This window comes from Dendrobates tinctorius, unplaced genomic scaffold (assembly GCF_039654945.1).
Source record: "Dendrobates tinctorius isolate UK_male_01 unplaced genomic scaffold, ASM3965494v1 ptg000011l, whole genome shotgun sequence".
Taxonomy (NCBI): Eukaryota; Metazoa; Chordata; class Amphibia; order Anura; family Dendrobatidae; genus Dendrobates; species Dendrobates tinctorius.
This window is the reverse complement of record NW_027361679.1, coordinates 53,554,438-53,578,969: the sequence shown is the minus strand read 5'-3', so window position 1 is coordinate 53,578,969 and position 24,532 is coordinate 53,554,438. Positions and strand designations below refer to the sequence as shown.

Below are 24,532 nucleotides of genomic sequence, written 5' to 3'. Positions count from 1 at the left end.
GCGCGCCGAACGCACCATGCTGCATTTTGGTGCGCTCGGCGCACCGTCAAAAGGGCGCAGCGTACGCAAAATCCTACTAGCGCACGGTCTGCGCACCCTATGCTAAAGATAGGGTGTGCAGATCGCATGCAGCCGTGTGCGATAGTAGGGAGGAGAGGACCATAGGGGGCGGGGCTTAGCGGCACCGTGCGCTGCATGTAGATATGCTAGTGTGAAACTAGCCTTAGTGACTGAAAAATAAGATTTTAAAGAAATGATTTAGCAGGTCACCGTTCCTAATCCAGATTTCATGTTAGTTCATAATAGATTTCTACAGCTGAGAACTAACGCACTTGTCTTCCTGAAGCTTGGCCGATGAGATTTCTTCCCTGGCATTGCAGAGCCTATGTATTATCAGAAATGAATGGAGGGATGGATAGTAGTATTAGTAACCAGATTTTTGTTAGATAGATCTTCCCGATCTCCTTCGCACATCGCTGAGCTTCTGTATGCCAATGCACAAGGCTTATTGTTACAAGACGTTGTCTGTCACTCCTATCTTCGCTCGTAGTAATGTAGAGAGTTCATCCGTTCTGACCATCACAATGTTCTAGTAGTGTCCTTTACACCTCAGTATGTATGATTTAGTCTAGACCTAATAGAGGTAGTCAACACTTGTACAGAAAGTTTTGTCAGAAAAAAATATAAAATGCAAACTTGCCTTTTCTTTTTAACACATGGCTAAAAGGGTACAATTTTTTTTAAAAAGTTAAAAACCTTTTTTTTCCTCCTACTGTGGCATTCTTTAACCTCTGTGTGAAGCGTCATGCCCCCTCGGGTTGGCTGTGCAAGAGCTGCCTGCCATATCTCCAACTACTGCACACTTCGATCCCATCCAGAATCATGCATGCACAATGGACACATTGGTCTGTGTGCAGTCCATAGAGAGCACACTGACAAAAACAGTCTTCTGAACCCTGCCTTAGGCCAAGGTCATAAAATCAATTCTTGGGTCAGTCACACCAGCAAATTTCATCTGGGCGTGCGTCACTCTGCAAAATTGAGACTGGCGCTCTCTCAGCCACAAGACAGGAGACTGCATGCTAAATTGGCACCTGGGCAGACTGTTGTGCACCCAGATCAAAATGATGCAGGTCTGAACTGAACCCAACAGCCATGAAAACGTGCATGTATTTTTTTACTGCTTCTTGCACTGTGGCTTTCATGGTCAAACAACACACATTAAAGGGACTATCAGCACAGAATGACTGTTCAAACTAAGTCCCGCATCTCGGTGCTTCAAGGCGGGGCCAGTCATTTATGTACCCCTTCCCATCTGCTTATTTTCCCTCACCTTCCCTTCTTTGATTTGACAGCTCTGGCTTCATAGGGCCAGAGGAGGGCGGAGGTAGATGGAAAACAAACAGGTGGGAAGGTGTTTGGCAGCACCGTGAAGCATTGTCTGCCTGTGCTTGGTTTGAACAGTCCCTTTAAGGCCATACTGTAACCTCAGCTTACTCTCCACATTACAGCTACAACTTATTGGCCAACTATGGGCCAAGACACCCACACATACAGGATTATGGCCCTAGATCTGAGGCTGGGGTAAGACCTAAGGGGGCATTACAATTGCATGGCTGAGGCCAGCATAGACGACCTATTATGTGATCTCCATTCATAAAGAACATATTTAGGAGTGCAGATCACAAAACAGGTGGTTTATGCACTGAGGACTTGGGATGTATATGCATCCTACACCCATGTTGGATTTGCATCCGCTTCTCTACCATGAAGTTTCTACCTTCATTCATTGCATAGGAAGATCTGTGGGAATGAATGAGAAAAAGGCCCAGGGAAGCACAATAGATGGGAAACAACTCTTAAGGGTGCAAGCTTCCTTCCCTGCCACAACTTGTTAACCACAGATATGTCTGATGGATATGCAGGAATATAGACTAAGGCAACTGGACTGAGAGAGGTTGTAGCATGACTTACCGAACAGGGAGCGTGTCATTCTGCCGACACTGCATATAACAGAAGGGGAAATGTCGTCAAATCTGGCACTGCTTCTGTTTCAATGTGTTAGCTTGTCACGGTGTGTATTTCTTGGCACATTTGCTATATCTGTTTTATTGTTGCAATGCATCTAAATATATGAAACAACTTTATATAAAAACTACCATTTTGTGATTCATTTCGTACGCAGAGCTATTATGTCTCCATGGTTACAGACTACAAACAAATTCTGCGTAGTCAGATCATTTAGTGGAATTTGTTCAGACTCACAACTATTATAAACTTGTAGGACGAGCAACTACCATCTTGAGTAATGTTATTCTTACTCCCATTTTCCCCACACATTTTGGATCTCTTCCTCAGCTCCCTTGCATCTTGTATATGGTTCATTAGTATTGGCCCTGGTGGATCCGCTACAGACCCATCACCACCACAACTTGCTAATGTGACAATACCCTTCATCAGAAAAATCTCATTATATTATCCTACATTATATAGGCTCCAGCCATACAAAATGCAGAAATAAAATATCAACTACCAACATTTATTGTTTCCAGCATTAACATGGTTGATTTTGTTCTACCCAAATACCACAATACTGTAACAAAAGGCATCTTTAAATGTATTTTAGATTTGTGATCAGCCTAAGAGGACTATGACAGAAGCAAGAAACAGGCTTAGAAATAGGGATGGAGTGTATGTGTGAAATCCAGTTCCCGTAGTCAAAATAATGGTGTCGAAATCACTACTCCTGGTCAAGGCACAGAACTTCAGCGTAGTGTCACCAGTTCCTCTGAAGACGTTGGGTGAATGGCAACTGTGTTATCAAAGTCTTTTTTGGTGGCTCCCATTTTGATAGCGACTGCAAATCCTTGCAACATCTCATCACATCCCAGGCCTTGCATGTGAAGTCCTACCACCTGAACGACAAAAAAGCAAATGTAAAAGCTTGTGTGGAAGGCAGAGAATGGCTAAGTGATCGATCAATGCTGGTCCTGACAGTCAGCATGGGAGGGCCGGCTGCCATGTCAGCTGGGACACAAGGAACGTCCTTCAGGCCACGTTCACGCTGACGGATTTTTGATCCGGGTGCGGTCTGAATAAAATGACGTCACGCGGACAGCACTGCTTTGCAGGAGAGCGATTTCTTTCACATAACAGAAAAAATTAATTAAAAGCTAGTTCCTTCAGTATTTCAGATGAGACTCACTCATTCAAGTCAATGGGTGAGAAAACAAAATCCGATGCCTTAGGCTGTGTTCAGATTGCGTTAGGGCATCCGTTTAACGGATCCATTAAACGGATGCGCTAACGCTAATTTCATTTTTGGTATCTTTAGCGCCATAGCACTAACGGTATGCGTTAACGCATGGTAGCGCTCCGGTACCTAGCGCTACCATGCGTTAGCCCATACATTCCTATGCACAGCGAAGGGGTCCGTTTGCTGTGCGTTAACCCCTTAGTGACAGCCAAATTTTAAAAATCTGACCAATGTCACTTTATGTGGTAGTAACTCTGGGACGCTTCAACAAATTCCAGTGATTTTGAGAGTTTTTTTTCGTGACACATTATATTTTATGATAATGGTAAATTTAGGTTCACATGTTTTGTGTTTATAAAAAATATCTGAAATTTGACAAAAAAGTAAAAAAAAAAAAATAGCAATTTTTAAAACTTTGAATGATTATCCCTTTAATTCAGACAGTCATACCATAGCAAAAAATTAATAAATAATTCCCGCGTCTGCTCCACATCAGCACCATTTGTAAAATTGTATTTTATTTTGTTAGCATTTTAGGTTTAAAAATGTAGCAGCAAGTTTTCATTTTTTCAAGGAAATTTACAAAATTATTTTTTTTTAGAGACCTATCCAGGTTTGAAGTGACTTTAGGGGTCCTATATATTGGGAAACCCCCCAAACTTATACCATTTAAAAAAAAACACATTGTGACATACTGAAAACTGCTATCAGCCAGTTTATTAATCCTTCAGGTGCATTTCAGGAATTAATACAAAGTGGCATGATAGGAATGAAAAAAAGTTGATTTTCACCACCTAATTGTCACTGACTTTTGAACATGTTACTATAGCCGGCAGACTCTAAAGCTACTGTCACACTTAGCGATGTACCAGCGATCCCGACCAGTGATATGACGCGGTCAGGATCGCTGGTACATCGCTAAGTGGTCGCTAGTGAGCTGCCACACAGGCAGATCTCACCAGCGACATCGCAGGGGTCGGGGGTCGCTACTTACCTGTCAGACGAGGCGATCCTGACGTCCTCCCGCAAGCGTCCACGCGTCGCTCGTCGTCACAGCAGGAAGCGCCGCAGGAAGCTGACGACGAGAAACTGTCCAGGACGTTCTCGCACGATCAGCGATAACCAACGTGGGAGCGGTCGGAGGTAAGTATCAGACACAGCGATATCACTAGCAATATCGCTATAACGTCACAAAAACCAGTGACATTACAGCGAGATTGCTAGCGATATCGCTTAGTGTGACAGGCCTTTAAGGCCGCTATTTGCTAGTGAATTGCCATGGCAAACATCAGGACCACACAATCATGATCTCAAGGTGCCAATAGGGATAAAGAGGGAGAAGCCACACTCTTTTAAACATTTATATGAAGTAGTATTGGCAGCAGCATCCAAGGGGTTAAAGACATATGGACGGTGACAACACTGATTGTGGCTGATGCAGCAAGTTCTCAGCTGTAGTGTACAGCCGACAGCTGCTGGATTGTTACCTGTATGGGGATGATATTCTCTTATATCTCAGGTCAGTTAAAAGACATATTGGCGGTCATTAAGGGGTTAATGCCAACGCACCCAAAACTGCTGCAAGCAGCGTTCGAGGGTGAGTCAGGAAATAACGCATGCCGATTCCGGCACGCGCTATTAACATTGCGGGCAATGGGTGCGCCAACGGATAGCGCCGCTATCTAGCGGATTGCCCCTAACGCAATGTGAACCTAGCCTTACGGATCCACCATATAGCATCTGATTTTTACAGATACATTCTTTTGATAAGAAACTGTATTTGGTCTCGTAAATTTTAATAATTGCTTCATATAAAAGACAGATGAGATGAAAATCATCAGGTTTTTATTCTGGATGAAACTAGGATGATTTTACACGATTGTGTAAACTCGGCCTTAGAAGGACTTTCCCGACTACTGCGGGAAATCCAAAATCATCAATCGAGAAGTGAAAGCCCCTGCTCACCTTTTCCTCTTTGTCCACGCAGACCAGCTTCATGACACATTTTGTTTTCCTTCTGGTTACGGCGTGATACATGGGTGAAAAGGAAGTTGTATATATCTTTACATTTTCCCTACCCTTGGCTTTCACGGCTTCCTCTATAAAAAAAATAAATAAATATTACATAATAAACTTGAGAGATGATGTGATCAATGCACTTTGCACATTAAACATGATTCATGGATCACAGTTTATCAGAGAGACTCGGCTCAATTATGGTGACGACACTCTGATCCGACTGTCCGTTCACAGTGATCAGATTCTCGCATGAGAACTGTACCACAGGTGTGGAGAAGAAACCGAACTTAATTTCTCCATGGTCTGTGTCCACGTAAATCGGACTGCACTCAGATGTCATCCAAGTGCAGTCCGGTGTTTTATACACACTGATAGAATTGAATGGGTGTGCGGTATCTGATTTGCAGAGAAACGACATGAGAAAAAACAGCAGATCTGCTCTGACCCATAGTATTTCATTGGTCTGAGTGCTATTCGATAAAACATCGGCTAACACTAGTCTGAGTTATACGCTCATGTGAGGGAGCCCCTTTTACACAGTAATAACCCACATGTTGACCTTTCTAATTAATTGTATTTCCACGTTTTACATAATTGTACTTTAGGTTTACAGTGCCAATCAATGTCATTATATATGTGAGCTTCTTTGGCAAACCCAAAACTTGCTATGCCTAACATGACATTCTTTTAAATGGCTGGGATTTAACATTACATGACTGCCCAAACACAGCAGTCCCCACCTAGAAGGCTGAACTTGTCCTTGTAAGTGCTTGTGCAGATAACCGTATTTTCAGTAGAGTCTGTCTGAGGGGAAAAAAAAAAAAAAAAATCATAGCGTACACGATTTGCAGCTGATATTCAGATCCCGCTCGGCCATGCAAGTCAATGAGTCCATGGAAAAAATTTTTTTCACGGGCTGACACAATGGAGACATTGTTTTTCATGATCTACTCATCTAAGAGCATCAGATCACACTCTGATCAAACTGAAATACGGTGGTATGACCCCAGCCTGACAGACTAATATTTCTGCCCCAGTTACAGAGGAAATCCGCAATAATAAATGTGTATTAGAGGCCACATTCACACTTCCATGTCTATTTTTTCTATTAGTTTTTCTCTCATGTCTCTCTACTGCCTTTGTGTTGCATTCATTTTTTAGCATCAGTTTGTAAAAATTGAAGCTGATGGACTGTCTAAATTTTTATTTTTCCATCTCAAATGGATCAATGGAATAAACAAATGGAACTCCAAAGTACAAAAGTTAGGTTGCCTAGGTTTCATGCTGGCTAATCACACACATGGAGCCGTTTGAAAAAAAAAAAAACAGATAGCACTAGGAAGTGTCACACTAAGGGGTCAGTTTGCAAAACAAATAAAATACTGTACATATTTTTTAATTAAAATAGGAAAAATCAAATAAAACAAAATCTTAAAAAAAAAGCCTTTGATAGTCTGAATCACAGTTCGTAACTCCACTCGGACGACAATAAAAAAACAACCAACACACAACTGGTCAATACATAGCGGTATATAAATAATTGTTATGTAAGGGGGTGGGGGGGCAACATACTTCTTTTTCATTCTTTTTGTTTTAATCTTACTTGGATTTAACAAATGTGCATGGAGATAGTGTCAAACACTGAGTAAGGCCCACCCTCGAGGGTCTTCGCTTATGCTCTTCTCACCTTCTGTAAGTCCCACAGTTCCTATAGGGGGGTGGCTGAAGACCACTGTGGGAATGTTGTCATAGTCGAGCTTGGAATCCTCCTGGCCTTCGAACAGTCGGAGGGCCAGTCTTCTTCCTGCTGCGATGGCGACTGCAGCACAGAACATAAGACACTAAGTCATTTGGCGCTTAGTTAAATACAAATCTAAAACCATACTGCATTAGCCATGTAAAGTGGCACTCCAGGGACTTGTTACCTCTAGCCATAGTTATTAATGCGCATAGTACAAGTATTAACCCCTTCCCACCACAGATAATTGTCATTCTTGCATTTTCATTTTTCTCTTCTTTTATTCCAACAGCTACCACTTTTGTATTTTTCCATCCCTATAGCCGTACAGGGCTTGTTTCTTGCCAGACTAGTTGTCATTTTGAATGGCACCATTCTCTTTACCGTATTATGTACCAGAAATTGTGGAAAAAAAAGGAGATTTTTGTGTACTCACCGTAAAATCTCTTTCTCTTAGCCTTTAATTGGGGGACACAGAACCTTGGGTGTTATGCTGCTGTCCACTAGGAGGCGACACTATGCATAATCTGAAAAAGATTAACTTTGGCTCCTCCTCTGCAGTATACACCCCTGGACGGCGTCAGCCTTCTCCAGTTTTGTGCCAAAGCATAAGGAGGAACGTAACCAAATAACATAACCATGCCTGTAAGAAGGCTACTATGTACGAGCTCAAAGAACAATATGAGAACTCAACAGGAAACAACGGCCCGTAAGGGCAACATGGTGGGAGCTGTGTCCCCCAATTAAAGGCTAAGAGAAAGAGATTTTACGGTGAGTACACAAAAATCTCCTTTACTCTGTCGCCTAATTGGGGGACACAGAACCTTGGGACGTCCCAAAGCAGTCCCTGGGTGGGAAGCAGTGGACGAATATTGTGCCGACAGTCCCCTAGACTTGGGGTACTGCCGCCTGCAGAACCAGTCTACCCAGGCTCGCATCCGCTGAGGACTGGGTATGAACACTGTAGTGTTTCGTAAACGTGTGTAGGCTAGTCCAAGTGGCCGCCTTGCACACTTGTTGTGCCGAAGCCTGATGCCGAATGGCCCAGGAGGCCCCTACTGCCCGTGTAGAGTGTGCCGTGATACCGGCCGGAAGAGGGGAACTGTTAAGTCGGTAGGCCTCATGTATGGTGGACCTGATCCACCTGGCAAGGGTAGCCTTGGAAGCCGGCAACCCCTTGCGACTACCTTCCGGAAGAATGAAGAGGGAATCAGATTTCCGGAAAGGTGCAGTCCTGGACACGTAAATTCGCAATGCTCTGACGAGGTCAAGCGTATGCAGAGCCTTCTCCACTCTATGAACCGGAACCGGGCAAAGGGAAGGCAGTGAAATCTCTTCATTAAGGTGAAAGTTGGACACAACCTTCGGAAGGAAGGATGGTACCGTGCGGAGAACAACCTTGTCCTGGTGAAAGGCTAGGAAAGGCCGTCTGCAGGAAAGTGCTGACAATTCCGACACTCTGCGTAACGAGGTGATCGCCAATAGAAAAACCACTTTCTGAGACAGAATGGAGAGTGGAACTCCTCTAAGAGGTTCGAAGGGTGGAGCTTGCAATGCTGTCAGGACCAGATTGAGGTCCCACGTATCCAGCGGACGTTTGTAGGGAGGAACCAATCGGGAAACTCCCTGGATGAAAGTCCTTACTTGCGGTTTAATAGCAATGCGCTTTTGAAAAAGGACTGAAAGCGCCGACACCTGACTCTTAAGCGAACTTAAGGATAACTTGGCATCTAGGCCCGATTGAAGAAAACCTAGTACCTTCGGGAGGGAATAAGGGAGTGGGACTTGTCCATGAGATTCGCACCAAGAAAAGAAAGCTCTCCAGGTACGATAATAGAGCTTGGCGGAGGCAGGCTTCCTTGCCCTGATCATAGTTGTAATGACTGCCGGTGAAAAACCTGCCTGGGTTAGAATCCAGGTTTCAAGGGCCATGCCGTCAAATTGAGAGCCCCTGAATTCTGGTGGAAGAACGGACCTTGAGACAGAAGGTCGTGACGGTCGGGTAGACGCCAGGGGGCGTCTGCCGTAAATTGGACGATGTCGGCGTACCAAGTACGTCTGGGCCAGTCTGGCGCGATGAGAATGGTCGGAACTCCCTCTTGCTTGATTTTCCTCACGACCCTGGCGATTAGGGGGAGGGGTGGAAAAATGTACAGGAGTCGGAACTGGGACCAGTCCTGGACCAGGGCATCCGCTCCGAGCGACCGCGGGTCGTGTGTCCTGGCCATGAAATTGGGAACCTTGGTATTGAGATGGGATGCCATTAGGTCCACATCCGGGGTTCCCCAGCGTTGACAGATCTGGTAAAAAATCTCGGCATGGAGAGACCACTCCCCAGAGTCCATTCCTTGCCTGCTGAGGAAGTCGGCTTCCCAGTTTTCTACACCCGTAATGTGTACCGCAGGAAGTACCGACCTTGTGTCTTCTGCCCAGCGGAGGATATGAGCCACTTCTCTCATCGCCTGGGCGCTACGGGTCCCACCTTGGTGGTTCACGTATGCCACAGCCGTGGCATTGTCCGACTGTATCCGTATGTGCGAGGCTGCAAGCAAGTGATGAAAGGCTCTCAGTGCCAAGAGAATGGCCCTGATTTCCAGAACATTGATGGGCAATGTCACTTCCCTCGGTGACCACTTGCCCTGTGCCCTGTGATGTAGGTGCACCGCCCCCCAGCCTGTCAGGCTTGCATCGGTAGTCAGGATCTTCCATTGTCCTGAGAGGAATGGCTTCCCTTGTGTAAGCGAGGTTGGTTTGAGCCACCAATGCAGGGACCTCCTGGTTGATGACGTCAACCTGAACTCCCTGTCGAGGGAGAAGGGGTTCCTGTCCCAAGATCTGAGTATGGCTAGTTGAAGGACCCTGAGGTGAAACTGGGCAAATGGCACTGCCTCTATTGCTGCTGCCATCCGGCCGAGGACTCTCATGGCAAACCGGAGAGATCGAGGAGGACTGCGAAGGAGTGTGCAAACTCCCAGACGGATGGCCAGTGTCTTGTCCTTGGGAAGGAGCACCAGGCCCCTGGCGGTGTCGAATACCATTCCCAGGAATGTTAGAGTCCGAGTTGGGATGGTCGACGATTTCTGTATGTTGACTAGCCATCCCAGGCGACTCAGTGTCTAGAGTGATTGAGACACTGACCTCGCAGTCTTTGAAAGTGGGAGACTTGACGAGGAGGTCGTCCAGGTACGGGACGACTAGGATGCCTCTTGAGTGCAGGACGTCCATGGTGGCCGCCATGACTTTGGTGAACGTTCTTGGAGCCGTGGCGAGTCCGAACGGAAGGGCGACAAACTGGTAGTGGTTTTGGTTGACCGCGAACCTGAGAAACCTTTGGTGGGCGGGAGCAATTGGTATGTGGAGATACGCATCCTGTATGTCTATGGAGGCGAGGTATTCTCCCTGCTCCATGGATGCAATGATGGACCGGAGGGACTCCATGCGGAAATGACGGACCCGTACGTAATTGTTGAGCTGTTTTAGGTCCAGTATGGGTCGGACGCCGCCTCCTTTCTTGGGGACTACGAACAAATTTGAGTAGAATCCTCGGAATCTCTCGTTCGCGGGAACCGGCACCACAACTCAAATCAAATTTATTATCGCCAAGTACATATTACATATATACAAGGAATTCTTTGTGGCAAAGAGGCAACAGAATATATAACAACAGATACAACAAGTAACATCTAACAAGACAGATACAGTATATAGTCTACACATGACGATTTAATTGTTGAACAGAGAGTGGATAGAAGCTGTTCATATGGCGGTTGGTACTGCATTTGGGGACTCTGAAGCGACGTCCTGAAGGGAGTAGTTGGAATGAGGAGTGTCCTGGGTGAGAGGGATCGGATGAAATTTTCAATGCGTGGGATCGAATACTCTTATCATAAAGATCCTGGATTTTAGGCAGGGGGGAGCCTATAATTCTCTCTGCTGTTCTGAAAGTCCTTTGAAAGCGGAGTTTGTCATGCGCAGTGGCTCCCCCATACCAGACTATCAGAGAGGAACAAATCACAGATCTGATGACAGCATTAAAGAATAACATTAGCAGATTCTTAGACAAACCATATCTTTTCAGCTGACGCAGGAAGAACATCCTCTGTTGTGCTTTTCTTATAACAGCATCCACGTTTTTCCCCCATTTAAGATCATGAGAGATGATAACAGCAAGGAATTTGGTCTCTGTGACCCTAAGAACCACTTCGTCATGGATGTAGATTGGAAGTATCTCATGTTGATCTTTCCTAAAATCCACAACCATCTCAGCAGTTTTTTTAGTGTTGAGTACAAGATTATTGGCTTTACACCAGTCACATATTCTTTCCACCTCACTCCGATACAAGTCTTCAGCATTTCCCCTGATGAGACCAATCAGTGTCATATCATCGGCAAATTTCAAGATTTTTACTGAGTCTGCTGAAGAGATGCAATCATTCGTATAGAGAGAAAACAGTAACGGGGACAAAACACACCCCTGAGGTGCCCCGATGTTTGTGACCAAGGTGTCCGAAGTGAATGGTCCAACTTTTACACTCTGTATCCTGGCTGTCAGGAAGTTATAAATCCACAAGCATAAGTTGAGAGGGACTCCAAGAGCTACCATTTTCTTATGAAGTAAATTCGGATCAATGGTATTGAATGCTGAGCTAAAGTCCATGAAAAGAATCCGGACATATGAGTGCCGTTCATCTGTATGATCCAAAATGTACTTCAGTGCCAGATTGACAGTGTCGTTTGCCGAACGATTCTCCTTATAGGCAAACTGAAGCGGGTCCCATAGCTTCTGCGTGAATTTTATCAGGTGGGACATCATAATTCTTTCGAAGACTTTCATAGCTACAGATGTGAGTGCTACTGGTCTATAGTCATTCAGCTCAGAGGATCCCACTTTCTTGGGGACAGGGATAACTCCTGATTGAAGGAGAGAGGAAACCGCTTGGTGGAAAACACGAGCCTTTTCTGGTGGTGTTGGAGGAACAGAAAGGAAGAACCGGTTCGGTGGAACGGAAGTGAACTCTATCTTGTATCCGGAAGACACTATTTCCCTGACCCACCTGTCTTCTGTAATAGGTAGCCAGACTTGCTGAAAGAGTAAAAGTCGGCCGCCTACTGGTGGGGTGTCTTCCGGAGGTCTCGAGTCATGATGAAGTGAAGTTCTGAGGTTTTCCTCCCTTGGGTTTCGCTTGGCCTGCTTTCGACTGCCAAGTCCTGTCCGGTCGCTGCTGCGTCCGTGGGTTGTCTCTGCGTGGAGAACGGTTGCGGTTTTGCACTGGGCGCGAAACGGACCAGCCTGAGGAATTCCGAAAGGATCGGAATCGCGTCTGGTTTCTTCGTTTAAACGTGCGTTTCGGTTTTAGTTGAGGGAGAGAGGTACTCTTACCCCCAGTGGCATTGGCTATCATGGTGTCCAACTTTTCGCCGAAAAGTCTTCCAGTAAAATACGGAAGTCGCGTGAGGGACTTCTTTGAGGCCGCATCTGCTTTCCATTCTCGCAGCCAGAGGATGCGTCGGATCGTGATGGCGTTAGATGCTATTCCCGCTACACCTCTGGCGGAATCCAGGGCTGCATGAATCATGTAGTCTGCTACCACTGCCATCTGGACCGCTTGGTCCGAGAGTTCAGGATTTGAAGCCTGAAGACCCTCCTGTAGTTTTTTGGCCCAAGCCAGGATGGCCTTGGATGCCCAAACTGAAGCAAATGCAGGGCCAGAGAGGCGCCTGCCGCTTCGAAAATAGAACGAGCCATGCGTTCTACTTGCCGGTCTGCTGCGTCCCTGAGGGTTGAGCTATCCGGCAGAGAGAGTAAAGTCTGCGCTGCTAGCCTAGAAACCGGAGGGTCCACTTCAGGTGGATCTGTCCATTGTTTGGTGTCTTTCTGTGGGAAGGGGTACTTCGCTTCCAAATATTTGCGATTAGCGAATTTTTTGTCAGGCTGCGCAAACTGGTAAGTATTTTCTCAAACTCATCGTGATTAGGGAAGACCTTAGGTGGTTTTTGAACACTTTCGAAGCAAATCCTATGTTCTGGGACTTCCGGGGGCGACTCTGGAATTTTTAGCACCCGATGAATGGCAGAAATTATGTCCTCAACTAGCGCTGTATTGCTAGGGGGAGAAGGTACCACGGACCTGACCGTTTCATTATCTGAGTCGGAGTCACAGATGCCCTCCGAATCCTGTGCCTCGCTAAGGTGATCCCTGGAGGGCGACCTGGGGCGGGGGTCTTCTGTGGTGGGGGATCCCTGTGGTAAATTGCACTGTCTGTCTGTGGCAGGGGACTGCCCAGGAGACCTGGAATGACGCTGTCTCTCCCTAGAGGGGGACGACCTTGTGCTATAGTGCGACTCAGGTGATCGAGACCTGTGGGTCCGCTTACGTCTGTGAGAGTCGGAAGCAGCATGTTCCTGAGACAAGCTGTCCGTTTGCTGTGTACCGTCCATAGCCGGGGCCCGACTCTGCAGAGCTTGCAGTAATGTAGCAGTTAGGTTGTCTATGGACTGTGACATAGACTGAGACATCTGAGTTGCCCATTCCGGCGTGGCCTGTGACACTGAAGCGTCAGTAGGGACTCCCTGGGGTTCTGACCCAGAGTTCTGGATGCAGTCCCGGCAGTGCGGATACGTGCTGCCACTAGGGAGCGTGGCTTTGCAGGCTGTACAGAATGCATAGAAACATTCCTGCCTGGTTCTCTTCCTTGAGCCCGGCATAGTGCACAGAGGCTGGCTATAAGGGATCGTACAGGGGTGGCTACGCAGAGGGAACCCACAGAAAGCCTTATAGGAAGTATAGATTCACAGCTGAGTAATGAGAACCCAGCTGTGAGCTTACCCCACCGGTGTGCCCCTAGGTCCAGCGCCGACAGATCCAAGTTCTGTGCCCCCCGGAGACCGCTGTGATGCTCCTCTCCTGGATCTCATCCAGAAAAAATGGCCACCGGGGCTCTGAGGAGAGGGAGGAGGGGGCGGAGAGCTGAAAAGGGCGCGCTGGGCTGTGTAAAAACGCGCCCTTTCTGCCTCAATCCGCCCCTTCTTTGACACTCCAGCGTGTCATTTTGGTCATCCGGGGGGTGGGCCGGGGAAAAGGCGGCGGCTTCAGCTAGGCCGAAGCCGCGGCCTAAATTAGAAGCCTGATGCCCAGGAGTGCTCCAGAGCGGCGCGGTAGTCCGGGGGGGGCGGATTTGTACCAGACCCCCCCAGAATGGTCGACTGGATAGCGGTGGGGGTAGCAGGGGTAGCGGTTTTTGTATGGGGTGCCCCTGAAGCGCTATGGAGCCGCTGCTGTTGCAGAGACAGGGACGCAGAAAAACCCTGTCTCTGCTGTGCCATCCAGTCCGCACCCTCCCCCGGCCCCAACAGGATCCCTCAGCCAGCCTGGGGTCCCTGGAAGCTGCGAAATGCTGCCTGATCTCCGACCCTACCTGAGGCGTCTCAACCTAATACCCCCTGCGGGGGATTAGGGAGGGTGCGTCTGTCACCGTCAGGGGGTCTTCATCCTTGCCTCAACCTCAACCCAGACCCCTTAAAGGGGTTGGGGAAGGAGGGGGGTCTCGACCTCGAACCAGGACCCGAGGGACTGGGGAGGGAGCGACATGGGGAAAAACCACCTCGACCTCAACCGGGTACCCCTAATAGGGGACCGAGGAGGGAGCCATGCCGGGAGTCTCGCTGGAGACCCACTTTTCTTCATCTGTATTTCCGTGAAAAAAAGGAAAAAAAAACGGAAGAAAAAAGGTGTGCCTCCTTGCGACACTAAGCAAAAACTGGAGAAGGCTGACGCCGTCCAGGGGTGTATACTGCAGAGGAGGAGCCAAAGTTAATCTTTTTCAGATTATGCATAGTGTCGCCTCCTAGTGGACAGCAGCATAACACCCAAAGTTCTGTGTCCCCCAATTAGGCGACAGAGTAAAATTCAAAATGCTGTGAAATTGTGAAAAAACCCCCTCTGCAATTCTGGTATTGTTGCTATGGCATTCATTATGTGGCAAAAAAAAAAAAAAAAAATCACCCGGTAACATGGTTCATCATGGCACTACGATTTGTACGGTGATTTGTTATTATTTTAGTCATTAAAAAAAAACATATTTATGTCAGTGGAGCTACATTATGTGAGGGCTTGTTTTTTGGGGGGGCAAGCAGACGTTTTACAGATACCATTTTTGTAATAGATACAATGTTTTGATCACTTCGTAATGCATTTTTTTCCAGCATTAACGCAACAAAAAAAAAAAACCAATACTAGCGTTTTTCATTTTTCTCTTTATGGTTTTTACAAATCAAGTTAATTACAATTTTATTTTATTTTCAGTTGACGGCCATGCTAATGTGCAAGTGCCTGTCGACGGCCATGCTAAACTGAGCGTGCCTGTCGATGGCTGTGCTAATGTGCAAGTGCCTGTCGACGGCCATGCTAAACTGAGCATGCCTGTCGATGGCTGTGCTGTTAGCTAATCTTTTGCAAGACTTTCAGCCATTATAGGACATTATCTGATGTATATGGTTTAATTCCATCTATTGTGTTTGTTTTACTTTGCTGCCATCCACTAACTGTTATTATATTATGTTGTTCATGTATTATTACTGTGCTTTACCCATAATACCTTTCTTTCTGCAACTCCTATCTTTATCTCACTTCCTTCTTGTGGTCAGTGCCATCTTGGACAACACATGCTTCAGGACTGGAGAAAGGATTCTCTTAGGCTGGTTTCACATTTGCGTTTTTTAGCGCTGGAAAAAAACGCATACCTGCGCATGCGTTTTTTCCCCTATATTTAACATGGGTGCGCATACCTGCGCGCTGGTAAGCGCATGTATGCGATTTTCATGCGCTGCGTTTTTTTGGGGTGTGCGTTTGGATTTTCCAGACGCAGCATGTTGCATTTTTTGGCCCTGCAAAAAAGCGCATGCGCACATATGCGCACGTTTTGCGCTAAAAATGGCCATTATAGCCTATGGATGCGCATACATGCGCACTGGCATGCTCATGTATGCGTTTTTTTGCACATGCGTTTTTTTTTTTTTAACCATGGAATTTAGGGGTTTGGGTTAGAGTTAGGGTTAGTTAAGGGGGTTTAGGGTTAGGGTCAGGGTTGGGGTTAGGGTTAGGTATGGTTTGGTTAAGGGTCAGGGTCAGGGTTAAGTATGGTTTGGTTAAGGGTTAGGGTCAGGGTTAGGGTCAAGTATGGTTTGGTTAAGTATGGTTTGGTTAAGGGTTAGGGTCAGGGTTAGTTAGGGTTTAGGGTTTGGGTTAAGTATGGTTTGGTTAAGGGTTAGGGTCAGGGTTAGTTAGGGTTTAGGGTTTGGGTTAGGGTTAGTTAGGGTTTAGGGTTTGGGTTAAGTATGGTTTGGTTAAGGGTTAGGGTCAGGGTTAGGGTTAGGGTCAGGGTTAGGGTTAGTAAAGTCATGGTTTGGGTTAGTGTGAGGGGCCACCTAATGTTGGAAAAAAACGCAAACGCGGTAAAAACGCACTAAAAACGCATACAAACGCTGCGTTTTTTTCATGCATGCTCATAAAAATGCTTGAAAAAAACGCAGCAGTTGTATGCTTTTGTATGCGTTTTTTCAATGCGTTTTTTTGCGGGAAAAACGCGCTGCAAAAAAAAGCAAGTGTGAAACTAGCCTTACCTCTAACTTTGTGCTTCTAACCTGCATTTCTAACTTCTACCTCATCTTCATCCCTTCATCATCCCTGATATCTCACCTCATCTCATCAAGGTACTGTGAATAAAACCTGTTGAATTCATCACTGCATCCATCCTTCCAGACTAATCACGTGCAGCTCAATAGGAATAGTAGCACAAGTTACTGAGTTAACACTCTCTGCCATTGGTTATACAGAGAACAGTGTTCACATCCTTCAGACACATCTCGCCCACGTACATCAGTGGCAGAATAACAGCCATGCTCAACTGAGCGTGCCCGTCGACGGCCATGCTAAACTGAGTACTGACATTTTTATTTTTCCAGATTACACTTTTATGGACTAGGCGATACCATAAATATTTTTTTTAATTTTTTTTTTATTTATAAAAAAAAAAGGGTAAAAACTGGGGTGATTTCACAGATAGGTGATAAAGGGGTTGTACAGTTAGAACAAATTAGGTCAATATTTGCTTTATTTCACTTTTTTACCTGGTGTTAAAAGTGCTCTACCACACACATCACCGACAGCATAAATTCCTTTCCGGCTGGTGTTCTGGAACTCATCCACCACAATATGGGCTCTCTCATCTAACTCAAGACCCTGAAAAAAGTGAAAATGTTGACACTGATTTGTGTGTGGGGGGGCCTTTATAAAATCTTTACCAAAGAATACAAAGTATCTTCATATAGGGAAATTAATTTGTGCCACTGACCATATAGGAGTATATAAATCCTTATCTGAAGCACATAGGTGGCAGGGAGCACAAATCATCTGCACAAGGTCATATACGATTTATATACTTCTATTGGGTGAGTGCCATTAAGTCAATTTTCCTATATGAAAGGATGTTTAAGACTGGGCACCACTGAAGATAACTAGAGGATCATTTGCTGTATTTTACTGTCGCAATATGAAGATTGAGGAGGAGACGTGTCGGCATATTGTGCGCTAAAATGAAGTAATCGGATAACAGCAAATTCAACAAAACCCTATAAAGACCCTAGTCATACAGAAATAGTCATCTACTGTACATATCCTTCTACTCTCATTCACTGTCGATCACTCCCCCCCCCCCCAACCATTTGGTTATACTTACGTAGATTTACATAAAGGGGATGTAATAGGATTTTTCTATATTCAGAATATTCCAAAACATTTTCAATACGAAAAGAAAATTACATATAACAGAGTGTATGTTATAGGCACTACAGTCAGATGACAATATTACCAGTTTGTCCAGGTTCAGCTCTTCTGTGTTGGGGTCCCTTCCGATAGCCCACAGCAGACAGTCAACGTCCTGGATAGTTCGCACGGTTGGCTTCCGCCCTGGCACGGAGCATTGTACATTGATGTCTAGACCAGAGCTCGTCTTCTTAACGGACTTAACCTGTAGTTTCACCGAACCATCAGATGAAATGGAAGTGTAAGACAGTTATCAGCAATAGCTAGAACAACAAATCTACGCTAGGACTTCCCTATAGTACTCTAGTGCGGTACAATTCATTATATTGACCACTACACCTTTACATTGGCAAGGAAGTTTTAATTAGTAGGAAATATGTTTTTCCTATTTTCTAGTGTCTAAACCTTGGGGGTTTGTTATAGTAAGGTGCGACGTATAGTCCCCTCCATTAAAAAAAAATATGGTCGTTAACCCTTTCAAGACAGGGCTATTTTCTGTTTTTTTATTTTCTCCTCCCCTTCTTCTAAGGGCTATAACTTTTTATTTTTCCATTCCCGCAGCCGTATGGGGCCTTGTTTTTGCAGGACAAATTGTACTTTTAAATGGCACCATCATTGATTCACTAAAAGGCGGGCAAAAAAAAATTCCAAGTGCGTTGAAATTGCAAAAAACCAAAAAGTGCAATTCCACAATTGTTTTTCTTGTTTTTTTTCTTCATATACAGTAAAACGGATCTACAAATATGATTCCCCAGGTCAGAGCAATTATGCAGATTTTGAACATTTTGTCAATTTTCAGAATCTGGGGCGGGGTGAGGGCTTATTTTCTGCGCCATGAGCTAACCATTTTGGGGGTAGATATGATGTTTTAATAGCCTCATATTGCAACGGCCAAAAAATAATTTTGAAGTTGATTTTTTCTTCTCGTTACGTTGTCTACTGACTAAATTAATTTATTTTATATTTTGATAGATCGGACTTTTGCAAATGCAGCGATACCAAATATACGTATTTATTTACTGTGCTTTATTTTTAATATGGGGTGACTTGTACTTTTGTGTTTCCTCTACCCATGGCAGCCAGAGGCAGATGATGGCTAAATAATTCATCATTTGCCAGGAAAGATGCTGACTTGGCTCGCAATCTGGCATCAAATTCAGGGACCCGGCATGTGACGTCCCAGTACGTCATATCGGGAAGGGGTAAAATTAGGATTCTGTGGCTGAATTTCGTATGAGGACCAACAAGGTAAGATGTCAGCGGACCCATGGTTAACCATCAGCACCCAACACTCGCATCGTAAGAGGGTGGATGGGCGCCAAAACATGCATGTACTGGCAACTTAACCATTTACATGCTGTTAGCAGCAGCCGGAGCTTACTCTGCTACGCGCAGATGCAGGCTGTGAGCTGGCACTTACTAGGTATGATGTAAGCTCAGTTCTTGGGCCCGCACCATACACCTTCTGTGATCATGTGCTGTGGTTACAATGAGTTTTACAGGATAAAGATACTGATGGTCTGTCCTTTAAGGGGGACATTAACAACAGATTTGTAGGGGTCAAACATTCAGTACCCACAGCACGGAGTAATCATGTAAGCAGTGAATGGAGCCGAGCAGCAGATCCTGGATGCTGCAACTCCGCTCCTATTGAGTGGGACTGAGCGCCAGCACCAGACAAAGCTTTCAGCACAGATGGGTGCCGTTCCCCGAATCTCATACAACCCCTTTAATTTCCATAATGCAGCTCACTACAGCGTAAAGCATCTTTGACATTACCTCTGCATATTTCCAGACGTCAACTCCGGCATTTTCAAGCTCTTCTGTGCAGTTTGCACTTATCATAGAATCAAATGTCCTCAGCACCTGCACACATTACAGAATAAACCCCTTTAATAGCAGCCTTTCCAGGATTTCAATTGTGGCCTCATAATACAACATATAGAATCTACTCTGTATCAGACAAACGATATGAAAATAGTACATATGCGAGCCAGGCTTGATGATTTCCAATAATCTAAGTTTTTATATTTTTTCGACAGCAGAAAAAACACCAAGAAAATCTGCAGTGGGATTTCTTTGCAGAAAATACTTTCTGTATATTTCACGCTCTGCATTTTTCTCCACAGCATATGCAGGAGGTTTTTTTCAAATTTCATTCTCAGCACTGCTTCTGTGCAGCACAGGATATGTTCCCCAAGCAAATCCGCAGCCAAAAATGTGCTTCCTAGTCGCAGCTTACAATTTGAAGACACAGAAAAGAATGGAAAAGAAGGTATACCTTATCTTGACGAATCAGCAATGCAGCTCTTGAACCTAAAGCGGAAAGTATCCCGGCTATTTCAACCGCAATGTAACCAGCACCGACAATAACACTCCGTCTGGGAAAGGAATATGATGAATATGTTACCACTAAGCGTGGATACTCAAGATAGGCGTCACATTAAAAGCTGATCACAAAATAACTATAAGGCTATGTTCACACGTTGCGTTTTTTATGCAAATTTTAAGCTGCGTTTTACATTAACAGCAAAGTCTGAGATTTCAGAAATGTCATGCACACAACTTGTTTTTTTCCTGCCTGAATTAGAAAACTGCTGGAATTTTGAAAACTGCAACATGTCACTTCTTTCAGCGTTTTTTCACCCATAGAAAGCAATGAGTAAGTACAAAAACACAATAAAAAACACAGGTGTCAGGTGAAAAATAGGGATTTTTGTGTACTCACCGTAAAATCCTTTTCTCCGAGCCGTTCATTGGGGAACACAGATACCGTGGGTGTTATGCTGCCTACCACAAGGAGGACACTAAGTAAACCAGAAAAAAGTTAACTCCTCCCCTGCAGTATACACCCTCTCGCTGGATGAGATTTCTCCAGTTTGGTGAAAAAAAGCAGTAGGAGCTTAAACAGTTCAACAATAACCATAGCTATGTCACAACATAAAGATGCTACAATGAGCCGGTAGGCTAAACAGGGTGGGTGCTGTGTCCCCCAATGAATAGCTCGGAGAAAAGGATTTTTACTGTGAGTACACAAAAATCCCTATTTCTCCTACGCCTCATTGGGGGACACAGATACCGTGGGACGTCCTAAAGCAGTCCCTGGGTGGGGAGCATATATCTGCTAATACCCCATGTACCACTGAGTCAACTCTGAGGTTCTGCCGATTGCAGGATGCGTCTGCCGAGAGCTGCATCCGCAGAGGCCTGAGAATAAATTTGGTAATGCTTTGTAAAAGAATCCAGGCTGGACCAAGTCGCAGCCTTGCAGACCTGTACTGCCGAGGCTTGGTGCTGAATGGCCCAAGAGGCGCCCACTGAGTGGGTAGAGTGCGCTTTAATCCCTGCTGGGACTGGCGCGTTCCTGACACGGTAGGATTCTTGAATCGTCAAGCGGATCATCTGGCTAGCGTTGCCTTTGAAGCGGCTAGACCCTTCTTATGCCCTTCTGGAAGTATGAACAGGGCATCTGACTTGCGGAAGGGAGACGTCCGCGAGATGTACAGTCTCAGGGCTCTAGCCACATCCAGAGTGTGGAGGGCTTTCTCAATACAATGGACTGGTGCCGGACAAAAGGAAGGCAAAACAATGTCCTCATTGAGATGGAAAGAGGATACGACCTTGGGTAGGAAGGACGGAGATGTACTGAGAACTGCCTTGTCCTGATGAAAATCCAGGAACGGGGGGCGGCAGGACAGAGCCGCCAATTCTGAAGCTAGTCTGATTGATGTAATTGCCACTAGAAAGACCACCTTCCAAGAGAGAACAGTCATGTGGTGCTAATAAAAATATGGATATCTTATAGCCTACATATTGTAATATATTGTTTAAATGCTTTGATATAGTATGGTCACTAGGCCAAGGGTGGAAAGTATTGCAAATATGAAATATGGTTGTTTGAATCCAAACACTATATATTGCAATATACTATGGTGTAATATCATTGATGCTGAACTTTGAGTGTAAGTGCACACGTACCGGAACTCTCGCGGAAATTACCGCGAGAATTCCGGAATTCCAGTCCGCGGGAAAATCGCATTTTAAATTCCCGCGATTTTCCCGCGGAAAAACTAGCATTTTGCAAGCGTAATTAGCTTGCAGAATGCTAGCGTTTTCCAAGCGATCTGCAGCATCGCTTGGAGAACTGATTGACAGGTTGGTCACACTCGTCAAACACAGTGTTTGACGAGTGTGACCAACTTTTTACTACTGAGGCCGCCTATGCAGCATCAATAGTAAAAGATAAAATACAAAAAAAAAATAAAAAATGGTGTTCTTACCCTCAGACGTCCCGCGCAGCCGTTCCCAGTAATCCTTTGCGAAAATGCCCGCGATGACGTCCGTTCTCGCGGGATCGTGATGTCTCGCGGTAATTCGCGATGACGTCGCGCCAATGACCGCGAGACTTCGTGATCCCGCGAGAACGGGCGCCATCACGGGCATTTTCGCAAAGGACTACTGGGAACGAGAGCGTGAAGAGAAGCGGGAAGACTGCGCGGGACGTCGGAGGGTAAGAATAACAATATTTTTTATTTTTAAATTCTATTTTTTACAGGGATATGGTACCCAAAGCCCGGAGGACAGTCTCCTCTCCTCCAGACCGTGGGTACCATCCGTAAATGTTCTGCTTACTTTCCGCATGGTGTGCACAGCCGCATGCGGGAAGCGGAACAATGCATTCCTATGGGTGCGGGATCGCCGCGATTCCGCAAATTAATGAGCATGCTGCGGTTTTTACCGCGAAGCGATTCCGCCGCGGTAAAAACCGCAGCATTAGCACAGCATTGCAGAATCCCATAGGAATGCATGGGATGCTTATTTTTCGCGGCAAAATCGCGCGGTTAAAACCGCCGCGGAAACGCGAAAAAAACGCCACGTGTGAACTCAGCCTGATACTTAGCCACAACGTGTTTGCTCTGTGTTAATACAGTGATACTGAATAATTGTTCTGTGGTCTTTGAAGCTCTGTGTTTCAAAGATTCATTATCCTGATTTGTACACAAGTGACCACTGTGATATTTGCTTTGACAAACAGTGATAGATACTGAATACTTTCTCTTTACTATACCCTGCCAATTGGGTTAAAGGAATTGGGGGGGGGGGGGGGGAAATAGTTGGTTGATGGGAATTCTACAAGGTGCTTTCCAACTAATCCTGTGTGGTATTCTAATATAAGAGTTGTGTGGTGTATTAATACACATGTGCTGGGAAAAATTACAAAGACAATAGGAAAAATAACTGTACAAATAATGAATATTTATGCTGCTTGAACAAGGAAGTCTTGTGTTCAATAATAGTATGATGCTCGAAGACAAGGGAGACCAAAATGTTTTAATGGTTTCATGTAGCAATGGTCATGCATGACATCAATAATCAAGGACCGATTGTGATACAAATGAGACGAGTATGAGTGTGTGCCTGGGTTACAATAGGTATCCAGTTTTCAGAATAGGTGATTATGGAAGTCATGCTGCCCATATGCTACCATCTTAGAGTGTTAAGCTATGATCATGAAGAGTTAACTTTGTGACAAGCGACATATGGGGGGGAACTTTGAACAGTGACGGACAACCTTGAAGCATTGTGCTATTGTTAAGAGACATGCCAATGGCAAACAGATCTTGGGTTGGTGCAAACAAACTTTAAGATTGTAGTAGTCTATAACTAACAGACCTTGAAGTTTTGTGCTGTTATCAAGACAACAAACAACTGTGCAATTGCAAGATACTGATGATTCAGCCTAAACATACTGCACAGATGTAATAGGGGAGGATGTGGGAGTTGTGTATAAAAAGGTGGACCCGGTTCAGAGAGGTAGGGACATTTCCAGAAGGTATCGTGGATGCATGGTTTCTGTGATGACAAGACCAGAGTATTTACTTCTCGCTGACACGGTGGTCCCTCCAGTGGAGAAGTGATGTTACAATACTTGGTAATGTATAGTATTGATGCTTATTTCTCTATGTACTATAATTCATATTAATTGTATGATTCACATGAAATGAATTAACACAAAACAGGGTAATATTATATCTGCCATTCCATAATTTAGCCTGATGTAATCTTAATAAATTGTGTCATATCTAAGTGGTGCCTTCTTTAAAGCCGTATCTGAACCTTATTGCTAAACAGTTGGCAATACAAGTCAGTGGTACGTCGTGGAGGGGTTCGAAGGGAGCCTCCTGTATGGCCCCAAGAACCAGGTTAAGGTCCCATGGTTCCAATGGCCTTCTATAAGGAGGCGCTACATGGGCAACTCCCTGAAAGTCTTGACTTGAGGTTTGGTGGCAAGTCTGCGTTGGAATAGCACTGACAAGGCTGAAATTTGGCCCTTGAGCGAGCCAAGCGCGAGGCCCGACTTTAGTCCGGATTGAAGGAATTCCAATATAGTAGGAATGGAAAACGCCATAGGGGATCGGCCATGATCCTTGCACCATGAGAAAAAGGTTTTCCAGGTGCGGTGATAGATGCGCATGGACACGGGCTTCCTAGCACTCATCATTGTGGAAATCACGTCGTGAGAGAACCCAGCCTTTGTTAAAATCCACGATTCAACGGCCACGCCGTCAAAGACAGGGCCCCGGAGTTCTGGTGGTAAATCGGACCCTGAGAGAGAAGATCCGGGCGATCTGGAAGTCGCCAGGGAACGTCAGCGACTAGTTGAATCAGTTCTGCGTACCAAGCGCGGCGCGGCCAATCT

At 45.4% G+C, this 24,532-nt stretch overlaps 1 protein-coding gene across 1 annotated transcript in view; it reads right to left on the bottom strand.

Moving 5' to 3' along the window:
* Window positions 1-2,518: 2,518 nt before the first annotated feature.
* Window positions 2,519-24,532, bottom strand: part of GSR (glutathione-disulfide reductase) — a 70,917-nt gene continuing 48,903 nt past the window's right edge. The window contains exons 7-13 of the mRNA XM_073542361.1: window positions 20,114-20,213; window positions 19,612-19,698; window positions 17,879-18,037; window positions 17,139-17,250; window positions 6,963-7,094; window positions 5,222-5,355; window positions 2,519-2,915 (exon numbers count right to left, since the gene is read on the bottom strand). Of these exons, the coding sequence (XP_073398462.1) occupies window positions 2,766-2,915; window positions 5,222-5,355; window positions 6,963-7,094; window positions 17,139-17,250; window positions 17,879-18,037; window positions 19,612-19,698; window positions 20,114-20,213 (874 nt within the window). The 3' untranslated portion in view covers window positions 2,519-2,765. The remainder of the gene's footprint in view (window positions 2,916-5,221; window positions 5,356-6,962; window positions 7,095-17,138; window positions 17,251-17,878; window positions 18,038-19,611; window positions 19,699-20,113; window positions 20,214-24,532) is intronic.